Source organism: Oncorhynchus masou, chromosome 12 (genome assembly GCF_036934945.1).
Source record: "Oncorhynchus masou masou isolate Uvic2021 chromosome 12, UVic_Omas_1.1, whole genome shotgun sequence".
Classification (NCBI taxonomy): Eukaryota; Metazoa; Chordata; class Actinopteri; order Salmoniformes; family Salmonidae; genus Oncorhynchus; species Oncorhynchus masou.
Genome location: NC_088223.1, coordinates 77,601,248 through 77,614,928, shown reverse-complemented (window position 1 = coordinate 77,614,928; position 13,681 = coordinate 77,601,248). Strand labels below are relative to the sequence as shown.

The window sequence follows — 13,681 nt, the reverse complement described above, 5'->3', positions numbered from 1 at the left end:
AAGCAATTTTCCCACACAACATCTCTCCTTATCACTATCACGCATTAGTTTCGCTTCCCCACCCGTCATTTTTTTAAAGACCCGACGGGGCTCATTGCCTGCTTGAAATGTGCAGAAACGGGCAGTGTTTAGGTCATGTAATTGATTCTATTGGAAAAGGGAGAAAATGTGCTTTACAATTTTATTGACATTACAGTTGATCTGGAAGTATTATGTTTTTGGGGTGCTAAAATAAGGGCAATTGTACGGACCAAGGTGATGTACGAGTTTACGTGAGTTTACGTTAAGAGATATGCTGTGAACGACAGTCATTCAAGTTCAGCATAACTAGCTAGCAAAGTGATTCACATTTCTTACTAGTTAACCAAATGACACCTGCCTCTCTAGCTGTAGCCACAGAAACACAATATGGGTGGGAAAAGTAATCCACTCAACCTCTCGTACAATGACAACATCCTCCCATCAGCTAGCTAGCGTTAGGCTCAGTGATTTTGTCTTTTTAAATAAATAGCTACATAAATAGATAAGCAAGCTTATTAGCCATGTTATGACTGGCAATTGACCATAGCCCTTGCTAGTTTGGTTGTATTGACATTTCCAGTCTTGGTTACATTCGTCTGTTTTTTCCCAAAATATTGAGTCAAAACTGAAACAGTGCATCCCGAATGGCTGGATGAAGCAAATGTATCAAGCCAGCTGTGATGTACAACCTGATAGCAATATTTGTTGGACTACCAATAAATGTATTGGTGAATTATATGAGTCATGCATTGAAATGCATCCATCTATTCTGCCAACAATGTCATCCTTTCAAATAGAACCTATTTTTAAACCTCTCATGAAGTTGGTTTTGTAGCATAAACTGAGAGTTTGATAGTTTTTACTGATATTATGATATTGTCTGTTTACTTCATATCTGCAAAGTAGTTAAAACGCTATCAGTTCCACTTTAAATGGGCGATAGGTAGCCTAGTGATTAGAGCATTGGGCTAGTAACCGAAAGGTTGCAAGATCAAATCCCCGAGCTGACAAGGTAAAAAGCTGTCGTTCTGCCTCTGAACAAGGCAGTTAACCCACTGTTCCTAGGCCGTCATTGAAAATAAGAATTTGTTCTTAACTGACTTGCCTAGTTAAATAGGGGTAAAATAAATAAATAAATATTATAATAAACCACAAGTGTTGCTCGGTTTGTGAATTCTCCAAACAATGTTTCCACTTGTAAAATTAGAATAGTATTGGCGGGAGTCAGTTGCAGTAGTGGAGAGAGATGTACAGCGCGTCTTGGCCACACATCCCTCCCCTTATTTGTGGTCTCCGCATTTGAAATTAAGCTCAAGACACGTTCGTTCCACATTAACAGCAACCTCATAAACATTGTCAGGACGTAGCAGTCGTCTCTTCAACTGAAATCATTACAGTTCAGTATTTCAACTCACCCCCCTTAAACGCACACAGTACCCAAACTAATGGCACATCAAATCAAATTTTATTTGTCACATACACATGGTTAGCAGATGTTAATGCGAGTGTAGCGAAATGCTTGTGCTTCTAGTTCCGACATTGCAGTAATAACCAACGAGAAATCTAACCTAACAATTCCACAACTACTAGAATATGTACATAAAGATATATGAATGAGTGATGGTACAGAACGGCATAGGCAAGATGCAGTAGATAGTATCGAGTACAGTATATACATATAAGATGAGTAACATAGGGTATGTAAACATAAAAGTGGCATAGTCTAAAGTGGCTAGTGATACATGTATTACATAAAGATGGCAAGATGCAGTAGATGATATAGAGTACAGTATATACATATACATATGAGTTGAGTAATGTAGGGTATGTAAACATTATATTAAGTGGTATTGTTTAAAGTGGCTAGTGATACATCAATTTCCATCAATTTTTCCATTATTAAAGTGGCTGGAGTTGAGTCAGTATGTTGACAGCAGCCACTCAATGTTAGTGGTTGCTGTTTAACAGTCTGATGGCCTTGAGATAGAAGCTGTTTTTCAGTCTCTCTGTCCCTGCTTTGATGCACTTGTACTGACCTCGCCTTCTGGATGATAGCGGGGTGAACAGGCAGTGGCTTGGGAGGTTGTTGTCCTTGTTGATCTTTATGGCTTTCCTGTGACATCGGGTGGTGTAGCTGTCCTGGAGGGCAGGTAGTTTGCCCCCGGTGATGCGGTGTGCAGACCTCACTACCCTCTGGAGAGCCTTACGGTTGTGGGCGGAGCAGTTGCCGTACCAAGCGGTGATACAGCCCGACAGGATGCTCTCGATTGTGCATCTGTAGAAGTTTGTGAGTGTTTTTGGTGACAAGACAAATTTCTTCAGCCCCCTGAGGTTGAGGAGGCGCTGCTGCACCTTCTTCACAACGCTGTCTGTGTGGGTGGACAAATTCAGTTTGTCTGTGATGTCTACGCTGAGGAACGTAAAACTTACTACCCTACTACTGTCCCGTCGATGTGGATAGGGGGGTGCTCCCTCTGCTGTTTCCTGAAGTCCACAATCACCTCCTTTGTTTTGTTGACGTTGAGTGTGAGGTTATTTTCCTGACACCACACTCCGAGGGCCCTCACCTCCTCCCTGTAGGCCGTCTCGTAAATGTTGGTAATCAAGCCTACCACTGCAGTGTCGTCCGCAAATTTGATGATTGAGTTGGAGGCGTGCATGGCCACGCAGTCGTGGGTGAACAGGGAGTACAGGAGAGTGCTCAAAACATACCCTTGTGGGGCCCCAGTGTTGAGGATCAGTGGGGTGGAGATGTTGTTACCTACCCTCACCACCTGGGTGAGGCCCGTCAGTCCAGTTGCACAGGGCGGGGTCGAGACCCAGGGTTTGGAGGGTACTATGGTTTTAAATGCTGAGCTGTAGTCGATGAACAGCATTCTCACATAGGTATTCCTCTTGTCCAGATGGGTTACGGCAGTGTGCAGTGTGGTTGCGATTGCGTCGTCTGTGGATCTATTGGGGTGGTAAGCAAATTGGAGTGGGTCTAGGGTGTCAGGTAGGGTGGAGGTGATATGGTCCTTGACTAGTCTCTCAAAGCACTTCATGATGACGGAAGTGAGTGCTACGGGGCGGTAGTCGTTTAGCTCAGTTACCTTAGCTTTCTTGGGAACAGGAACAATGGTGGCCCTCTTGAAGCATGTGGGAACAGCAGACTGGGATAAGGATTGATTGAATATGTCCGTAAACACACCAGCCAGCTGGTCTGCGCATGCTCTGAGGATGCGGCTGGGGATGCCGTCTGGGCCTGCAGCCTTGCGAGGGTTAACACGTTTAAATGTTTTACTCACGTCGGCTGAAGTGAAGGAGAGTGCAGGTTTTGGTAGCGGGCCGTGTCAATGGCACCTCAAAGCGAGTAAAGAAGTTATTTAGTCTGTCTGGGAGCAAGACATCCTGGTCTGCGACGCGGCTAGTTTTCTTTTTGTATTCCGTGATTGACTGTAGACCCTGCCACATACCTCTTGTGTCTGAGCCGTTGAATTGCAACTCTACTTTGTCTCTATACTGACGCTTAGCTTGTTTGATTGCCTTGCAGAGTTAATAGCTACACTGTTTGAATTCGGTCATGTTTCCGGTCACCTTGCCCGGGTTAAAAGCAGTGGTTTGCGCTTTCAGTTTCACGCGAATGCTGCCATCAATCTACGCTTTCTGATTTGGGAACGAGCACTGAGTACATGATACATACTGTATTGTCCAACATGTTATGTCCATTTGTTAAATGTAGATTGGCGGAGCAAATAAAGGAAAATCCAGTGGAGGAGGAAGGGGCGGACCATTGTTCAACATTAAAAAACTTTATAATTTTTAGATAAAACTATACTAAATATATTCACGTCACCAAATAATTTATAAAAACACACTGTTTTGCAATTAAGGTCTACAGTAGCCTCAGCAGCACTCTTTGGGGTAGCTCCATGGTGTAGCCAGAGGACCGCTAGTTTCCTTCCTCTTTTGGGTACATTGAGTTCAATAGAAAACCTAGGAAGCTCATGGTTCTCACCCCGTTCCATAGACTTACACAGTAATTATGACGACTTCCGGAGGGCATCCTCCAACCTATCAGAGCTCTTGCAGCATGAACTTACATGTTGTCCACCCAATCAAAGGATCAGACAATAAAGAAAGTACTGAAAGCATAAGTTACAGCTAGCTAGCAGTGCAGTGCATAAAACGTGGTGCGTAATTGACTCAAAGAGAGAGAAAGACAATAGTTGAACAGTTTTGATCAAATTAATTTCTTAAATGAAAAACAATGAAGAGAAAGCTAGCTATATTTCTTTAAACTTTCACTTACTTAGCTAGTTAATGCAGCTCAAACAACCAGCTCAACCAGAGAGGTATGCTATGTTAGCTAGCTGGCTAAGGCTATCCAACACTAGAACTCTTCCAAGTCAAAGTAAGCTTTCGATTTTATTAATTTATTGCTACCGGGGCCTGCCGGTGTAAACTACTTGCTGTACACTGTACTGCATGATTGTAGTGGGTTTACTAACGCGTTAGTTCTAGTAGCTATGTTGACTATGACGTTAGCTAATATGGAGACAGTGATGTAGGCTGTGTGCAGCGGTTATGGTATGAAGGTTTGGCTTGGAAAGATTTTTTCACCTGGTCACAGCCAGCTGTTGTGTTGTGCACTGAAGTCCACAAGCAAAGGGAGAAGGTGAGAGGAGGAGAGCGTATAGATGCGAGAATTAATTATACAACAAGTAAAGTGATCATGCTGTTTGTATGTGACTGCTATGAAAGAGAACTGTGTGTGCGGGTGATCAGGGGCGTATTCATTCTGTCGATTATGTTGAAAAAACTTTTCTTAAATGGAAGCAAATGAAACATGGATAAACATACCTGAATTTCTCCAATAGAAACTCTCGTTTGCACCGGTATGGACTAATGATTACACCCTAGGTCAGCTAGATGCAGGCAAGAGTGTGCAAGGTGGTGTTGAATGTATCACTCTCTGTCACCTTGATTAATAAAACTTTCCTCTCGACCTCTGCACCTACGTTGTAAACTTTAATTTGTAGGTTGTAGCAACCTCATGATAGGGAAAATTTGAGCGTCATGTAGTAGCCTAAATCTATCGAGCTGGGTGAAAGAAATATGAATGACAGTCATCCAATATGCTGTAATAGAAATAAGGCCATGCTCATAAAATGGGACTTGAAGCAGGTAAGGGAGTATTCTCTCCCGGACAATGCACAGTGGACACCAGGGTGGTTTCCAGACCCTCCAGCAGTGACACAACTTCCGTGCTACACCCAGGAACATTTTGCTCCAAGCCTATGGAAAGGATCAGAGCACATGTTCTCCTCTCCAGGCTCCGGAGAGAGCTCTGTCATAGTCAATTTAGTGCCAGTCAATATCAGGATGAAAACCTCTCACACCCCATCATAGGGAAGACACTCCTGCAGAGTGCGCCCATAGGAACAGCAGAGGAGCAAGAAGGAGACAGCTCGGCCTCCAACATGGTGTCCTCACCAGGGCCCGACTGGTAAACTGGACCCCACACTTATAAATCCAAATCAAACATTACAAGTGGAGGTTTATCATGTTATTCACTTAGCCTTCCACAAAGATGAGAAATGCTTTTTCCTGATTTTTATGGAAACCCCAAGGAGTCATACCTAACCGTCCCAGTGGCTTTCCATAGCTTCCTTAAACACACTGCGACACACTGTCCATTGTGCTGACACAGCGCAGTGGAGACACAGATTTCTTTTTCACCAACCTGTCACTCAGTCGTTTGAACTTTTTTGCTATTTTTATATAGGGACCTAAAACTAAGGTGGCACAAGTTTCAACTGAGGGGGCTAAGACCCCTTTAGCCCCCTCGTGGAGCCGGGTACATCTTGAAGTCTGAGACCTTGTGGGAATCTGTGTTAGAGAAAAAGTATGTAGCTATAACAATTTAAATTACCCTATACTAGTTATCATCATGATTTCTATAGTTTAGGCCTGTTACCTAGCTAGTTGTTGTCTTGTCCAGCTAACAATAATAGTGCTTGCTAACATTTAGCTACATTGAAAAGGAACTAATATTCTTCATAGTCTGTTGACACAAGTGGCTAGCTTGCTAGATAATGTTAAGATGCTGGATGTTTCTCATGTAATACCCTTGAGGTATGGATACCTTGAGAACAAGGTTCAGGGAAGATAAGACCATCGAGCCCAGCTAACATTAGCAAGCATGGGAAACTTACTTTCTATCTCCTATGTTGATGTTTATGTCTTGTTCACAACACTCTTTCATGGCAGTCTCTCATGTCTGCACACTGACCTTCTTGACACGTTCTTTGCGCACTGTCACATGATGTTAGTCTCAACAAACCCCTCTGAGTGTATTGTGCAGACGGGTAGATGTTGACATGATGCCTTAATTTCTGTGATAAATAAATAATTTCACTGATCCAACAGTGGAACCCTTGCAAGGTTACATGATGGAATAAGAGTTTGTCCTATGAACATTTTAAGTGCATTTATAAAAAACATTATTTAACCAAGATTAATAGGCTTACAATTTGTCAAGCATGAATAACTATCTCACAATTTTAACCATAACTGTTTATTAATGTGTCTAATAATGTTTAATTTATGGTTAAGTAAATGCATGGTTAATTTATTTAACAATTGAAAGTATTTTTTGATGTCAACCATTTGCGAACTCGTTCATGCCATCGGGTCTGTGGGCATCAGACTCCAGAGCCCTTTATTACAGAATTGTGTCAATGAGGTGGTCGGTTTTAGTAAATTAACTAATACTTTTCACGTGGTTTGTGCAGGCTGAAATGTGCAGGCTGAAATGTGGTGCGTTGGGATATGGTTGGGAAGCTATTGGAAACATTAACATATTTAACAAGCATGGTAACAAGCATTTGTTGTTACACCTCTGTAATTAGACTGTAGTTACCTCCAGTAACATGTTGTTATTACAGTTTAACTATGTATTATTACAATTAATTACAATACTTGATACAGGGTCATTCCATATGGAATTACACTGTAATAAGGCCCCTTAAAATGAAACATTATCGAGAAAATCTTTGTATGGGACTGCAGCTCTTGAAAAAAAAAATAGCACATTAACTTGCTGAAGGAGTTTTCTGAGAATTCCTTCCTGATTGCTGATTGTGTTTGTGGTTGCTTTCAAGGGGGACTATGTCTGGTTGGACCTTAAGACGGGCCGGGAGTTCGATGTCCCAGTGGGAGCCGTGCTCAAGCTCTGTGACTCGGGACAGATCCAGGTGCTGGATGACGAGGGGAGGGTAAGTCCACTCGAGATGAGACGTTGACAGGACGTTGACAATACTTTGACAAGACAACGAGACATTAACAAGATTTTGATGAACAAGACTTTAGCCCTGTTCAAATGCATCCCTCCTTCCTCCCGTCCTTGAAGTAATCATGACATGACATTATTGGTAAAAGCAATGCCATGGAAAGCTTGCCTACACCTATCCATTCATGTTTTATCAGTGATTACTTAATGGAAGGAAGAAAGCAAGGAAGGGGAAGGAAAGGAGGATGCATTTTAACAGGGCCTTAAGCATACTCTAACAAACCCACGTGGACGCACAGTAGCCTATGACACCATAGTTCCTCAATGGCTGTGACTGTACTGTAACTGTTCTCCCATCAGGAGCACTGGATATCACCCCAGAATGCCACCAACATTAAGCCCATGCACCCCACCTCCATCCACGGTGTGGAGGATATGATCCGCCTGGGAGACCTCAACGAGGCTGGCATCCTGCGGAACTTGCTCATCCGCTACAACGAGCGTGTCATCTATGTGAGTCCCCGCTGCAATACTGGCTGCTCGCTTTGGTACCACTACAAGACCATCATTTTCAGTGGTGTAAAGTACTTATGTAAAAATACTTTAAAGTACTACTTAAGTCGTTTTGTTTGTATCTATACTTTACTTTACTATTGATATTTGAAAATAGCCCAATTCACAAATTTATCAAGAGAACATCCCTGGTCATCCGTATTGCCTCTGATCTGGTGGACTCACTAAACACAAATGCTTCATTTGTAAATTGAGTATGCCCCTGACTGTCCGCAAAAAAATATATATATAAAGTTATGACGTCTGGTTTGCCTAATATAAGAAATATGAAATGATTTATGCTTTTACTTTTACTTTTGATATTTAAGTATATTTTTGCCATTACTATGCACTTACTTTCGATACTTAAGTATACTTAAAACCAAATACTTTTAGACTTTTACTCAAGTAATATTTTACTGGGTGACTTTTAATTTTGCTTGAGTAATTTTCTATCTTTACAATTGTATGACAAATGGATACTTTTCCACGATTGATAATTTTACAGCATATGAGTCCTTCAAATAACAAGGAAGTATGGTTTAGAACATATTCTATGAAACATAGTGACCTTGTTTAGTGACATGTAGCTCATGTTGTTGATTGACTGTTATAGGGTTTTCCTTGTCTGTGTGGTTATTTTACTTACTTTCTTGGTTATACTGGCATGTTAGTTCCCCTGGCCTCCACAACCCCCCAACACCACTGGTTCCTTATCTTCCCTGCCTGGCTGTGGCTCAATAGTTTGAACCAGCTTCTTCTCCTCATATCCTTTCCTCAGTATCACTGCTCTGGCAGGACACATGATGGAAACGTGTTCAGTCTGTTGTGATATGTGTGGTACGGGTGGTTAAGGAAGCTGTTATAGAGTATTGAGACCTAGCCCCTGTATGTCCTCCCCAGTCGGTCCCTCATCAACTTGTGCCTGTTTTGTGCTTTTTCCTTATACCTCTTTCCTCTCCCTCTTCATCCCCCTCCCTATCTCTCTGTATAGACAAATTGTGGGGGAAGGGTGAGTACAAACTACAGAGACAAGCATGCTCTTTCCTATTTATTTTTTTAAAAGCAAAAAAGGAACATGCTAACAAGCTAGCCCATGACATTAATGCTAGCACTTCTACTACTTTTCTTTTCTTTGCTGTCACTGAATGAATGGCTATATATAATCTCTGCTAGGCTGAAGGCCAAGCTCTGCTTCTTGCTTAACCTTTGATCCAGCTTGTTACATGTGCTCTGACCATCAAAGCGGAAATGTTCAACATACGTGAATTTTGGCCTGCAGGCTTGGAAGTACAACAAATCATGGGTTATTATGACTGATTATTATGTTTAGATTATGCACATTAAGGGATTTTCAATCTCAATTTCCAATGATTTTGTAGTTATGAATTTAAATGATCAATCTTCATCAGGTTCACAATACATTATCTCAGTGATCACGAGCCCAGTGACTAGCCTAATCACAATCCCAGTGAAAGAAAGTGACAAATTGTGCTATCACTAGCGACAAATCAAGTTATCGCCAAATCCTCAGGGAGAACATGGTTGCCCTCATCTTGGCATGAACCTGGACCATTTCACCTTTTGACTTTGACCTCTCCCTGCAGACTTACACAGGGTCGATTCTGGTGGCGGTAAACCCTTACCAGCTGCTGCCCATCTACACTCCAGACCAGATCCGCCTGTACACCAATAAGAAGATTGGGGAGATGCCACCTCACATCTTTGCTATAGCAGACAACTGCTACTTCAACATGCAGAGGAACAACAAGGACCAGTGCTGCATCATCAGGTTAGTGTATTTGTGCGTGAGTGAGTGAGTGAGTGAGTGAGTGAGTGTGAGTGAGTGAGTGAGTGAGTGAGTGAGTGAGTGAGTGAGTGAGTGAGTGAGTGAGTGAGCATTTGGGTTTCACTATTTAAGTGAGCATGTGTTTGAGTTTCTGTATTTACATGTGTGTGTGCGTGCATGTCTGTCTGTCTGTCTGTCTGTCTGTCTGTCTGTCTGTCTGTCTGCCTGTCTGCCTGTCTGTCTGTCTGTCTGTCTGTCTGTCTGTCTGTCTGTCTGTCTGCCTGTCTGCCTGTCTGCCTGTCTGCCTGTCTGCCTGTCTGCCTGTCTGCTTGTCTGCCTGCTTCTATACATAACATATTGCATCTCCTCCTGTGTTCCTCAGTGGTGAGTCTGGGGCAGGTAAGACAGAGAGCACCAAGTTGATCCTGCAGTTCCTGGCAGCCATCAGTGGACAACACTCCTGGATTGAGCAACAGGTCCTGGAGGCCAACCCCATACTGGAAGGTCAGACTCAACATTGAGATGAGACACTAGAATGGGCTATTAATGGCAGCCATCTTGGTCAAATTCCAAACATTTCCTGACCAAGATGGCCGTCTTGTAGTTATGTTTCCATGGATGCCAATGTCCATACCAGTATTCTATTGAATTTTGTGAGACTAACCACAGTATATCCACTCAGCAGCACTGATGAAATGTAATAGCTAGGATGCTTGCTGTCTGTCGCTGCCTTAGCCAACTTGCCCTCATGTTACTTGGCAAGGCAAATGTGGTGTTGTGTATAATACAGAGATACTGTACACTTGCTCCAAGCTACCTCAAGGGGAGGTTTTTTTTTTAAATGATTTGTAGGCTAGAATCACAAAAGCTGTGCAGGAAAAGCTGAACTTGGGATGCATTCTTCAAAGAGTCCTTAAAAGACAGATTAATGACTTGCGTTCTTTCCCTGGAACAAGTACAGGGGTGAAGGAAACACCCTCCAGGCCAAGAGTAGTGATTTGACAATTTGGTGTACAGCTTAAGTCAGGCAGGGCATTCATTCACCTCTCTATGCCAAGCTGGCATTAACACCTGGTGTGACCCGGAAATAACACAACAATTGGGCCTCCTATCCATGTCTAAAACCTCATCTGCATGTTCTGAAGTTTCCGTCTGTGTATTCTACATGTGGACTGTATTAGCTTTGTCTCTCTAAGCTAATGTGACTATCTGACCAGGGTTGGAAACCCTGGTGTACTGCATGCCACAATACTCTTCAGGTCTCAGGCAAGGTGATTCATCATGTGAGCATTGTTCACTGAACTGCGTCTGTTACACTAAGTCTGGACTTTAATCTTTCATCCCTGCAGCGTTCGGGAACGCTAAGACCATCCGGAATGACAACTCCAGTCGCTTTGGGAAATACATCGACATCCACTTTAACAAGAGAGGTGCAATCGAGGGGGCAAAGATAGAACAGTATCTTCTGGAGAAGTCCCGAGTCTGCAGACAGGTAAAGGTCCAGGGGGGAGGGGCTATAGGGCTTGCAGACAGGTGCGGGTCCAGGGGGGGGAGGGGGGGGCTATAGGGTCCAGGGGGAGGGGGGGGCTATAGAGTGGAATAGAACAGTACATAGTGGAGAAGTCTTGAGCTTGCAAATAGTTTCCCGTTTTGACAGTTTTCTTTTGTTTTGTACCCTATGAACTTGACCCTGCTGTGTTATTCTCCCCTCCAGGCTGCGGATGAGAGGAACTATCACATCTTTTACTGTATGTTGCGGGGCATGGCCCCAGAGCTGAAGACCAAGCTGGGCCTGGGCCTAGCCACTGATTACTCCTACCTCACCATGGTGAGTAGTGGGTGTGAGCGGGGTGTGTGTGCATGCGTCTAGCTCCTATTGTATATGTGTATACCGGTGTGTGTGTGTGTGTGTGTGTGTGTGTGTGTGTGTGTGTGTGTGTGTGTGTGTGTGTGTGTGTGTGTGTGTGTGTGTGTGTGTGTGTGTGTGTGTGTGTGTGTGCATGTGTTTATTTATATAACTCACAGTATATATCAAATCCAATGTTATTTGTCATGTACACAGTTTACAGCAGGTATCAAAGGTGCAGTAAAATGCTCATGTGCTAACTCCCTCAATATTGCAGTACAATAACCAATATCAATAATAAAGAGTTGAATAAAATATAATGGCCATGATGACCTAAAGGATTACTCCAGCATCCTGTTGGCCATGAAGGTGTTGATGTTCATAGAGACAGAGAACTGGGAGATCTCCAAACTACTGGCGTCCATCCTGCGCATGGGCAATAATGAATGTACTATACAGTATAGATAATGAATGGCTATACATTATGTGTATGTCCCTCTCCAGGGGAACTGTACAAAATGTGATGGCCGTGATGACCTTAAGGATTACTCCAGCATCCTGTCGGCCATGAAGGTGCTGATGTTCACAGAGACAGAGAACTGGGAGATCTCCAAACTACTGGCGGCCATCCTGCACATGGGCAACCTGCGCTACGAGGGTGGGCAGAGGTGGCCATTTTGGAAAGAGAGTGTTGACGCACAATACAATGCCTTCAAACTCGACACAGGAGCTGGGCAACTATATATAAAAAAAGGCTTATGTTCATGCACTGTTTGCTGCTCCCACAAGTGATCTTTTACATATTGAAAGTGTTATAAAAGATCACTTGTGGGAGCAGCAAAAGTGAGGGGATTTTACCCTTGAGGAAGTTGTTCATCCCTGTCTTGTTCTCACTTGAATTTGGTTCCAGGTTTACAGAGGGGTAGTCTTCCAAAACTGACACATGACTACAAGTTAGCTATTGAGTTAGAAGTTATAAATGCACTTGGATAATTTACTTACATAATTTACTTGAAGGGTTTAATTCCAAAACGCTATATATCCATTTTCAGAAATGTTGGTAAATTAGATTGCTTAAAGAAATTATGAAAGAGATTGGTGTTTTTTCACTAACTAATCATGGCATAGGGATGTTTAATGACAGACATGTATTTGTTAAAATCTATCACTTGATGGTTTCAATTCAGAGACAAATGATCATGTTTTGTTGCAAAACACTATATATCTGCCTCACTCACAGATGAATAAGTAGTACTGCTAGGTTTTACATAGCTAAATGTAATAAATAACTACATTTGTAATAAAGAACTGTACAAATGATAGATTTGTGTAATCAATAAAATGTGTTTATTTTTTTATGAATCAATACAATAATATAAGATCCTTGTGTAAAATATTTACAATTTAGTTGTTTAGCGGATGCTCTTATCCAGAGCAACTTACAATAAGTGCACTCATCTTAAGATAGCTAGGTGAGACAACCACAAATCACAGTCAAATATACAGGATACCAACATTCCATTCCAGCTAAACAATTGATATATAGCGTTTTACAACAAAATCCCATTTTAATACACATCTGAAATGTAGAAATAAGACATCTGAGAACAGTAGTATTTTACACAAACATGAAGGTACCCATAAGAAATCATTTGGGATGAAAAAATACAGATGTGGTGGATATAGCGTTTTGGAACAAAACTCTTGACTTGCTTTCTCCCCTTTTCTCCCCCTTGCAAACACATACACTCCAACAGCCCATACCTATGACAACCTGGATGCCTGTGTGGTGGTGCAATCTCCAGACCTGTCCACTGCTGCATCTCTGATGGAGGTGGGTAGTAGTAACTTACCTGTACACCATCTCTGTGCTGGGCTTGTGCTGTAGAGTTCATCACAGCATCTGAGTATTGTATTGTTGTACTCTACTACAGTATGTTGTTGTGTTGTTGTATTGTTGTGTAGGTGGACCCTAAGGACGTGATGTCATGTCTGACCACACGTACCCTGATCACCCGGGGCGAGAGTGTGTCCACTCCCCTCAGCATGGAACAGGGCCTGGACGTCAGAAACGCCTTCGTCAAGGTCAGGACCCTCACACACATGCATGCAATGGAACACGCACACATTTTAGTATCAAGTGAGAACATACACACACTCTCACACACACACTACTAAATCTGTTCCTTCACAGAATGTT

At 42.6% G+C, this 13,681-nt stretch overlaps 1 protein-coding gene across 1 annotated transcript in view; it reads left to right on the top strand.

The window, feature by feature from the left end:
* The window catches only part of LOC135550860 (unconventional myosin-VIIa-like), an 81,792-nt gene that overhangs the window by 20,505 nt on the left and 47,606 nt on the right, over positions 1 to 13,681 (top strand). Inside the window, exons 3-12 of the mRNA XM_064982036.1 lie at positions 7,167 to 7,280; positions 7,655 to 7,807; positions 8,841 to 8,858; positions 9,454 to 9,638; positions 10,018 to 10,139; positions 10,985 to 11,127; positions 11,350 to 11,463; positions 11,986 to 12,139; positions 13,239 to 13,315; positions 13,447 to 13,566. Of these exons, the coding sequence (XP_064838108.1) occupies positions 7,167 to 7,280; positions 7,655 to 7,807; positions 8,841 to 8,858; positions 9,454 to 9,638; positions 10,018 to 10,139; positions 10,985 to 11,127; positions 11,350 to 11,463; positions 11,986 to 12,139; positions 13,239 to 13,315; positions 13,447 to 13,566 (1,200 nt within the window). The remainder of the gene's footprint in view (positions 1 to 7,166; positions 7,281 to 7,654; positions 7,808 to 8,840; positions 8,859 to 9,453; positions 9,639 to 10,017; positions 10,140 to 10,984; positions 11,128 to 11,349; positions 11,464 to 11,985; positions 12,140 to 13,238; positions 13,316 to 13,446; positions 13,567 to 13,681) is intronic.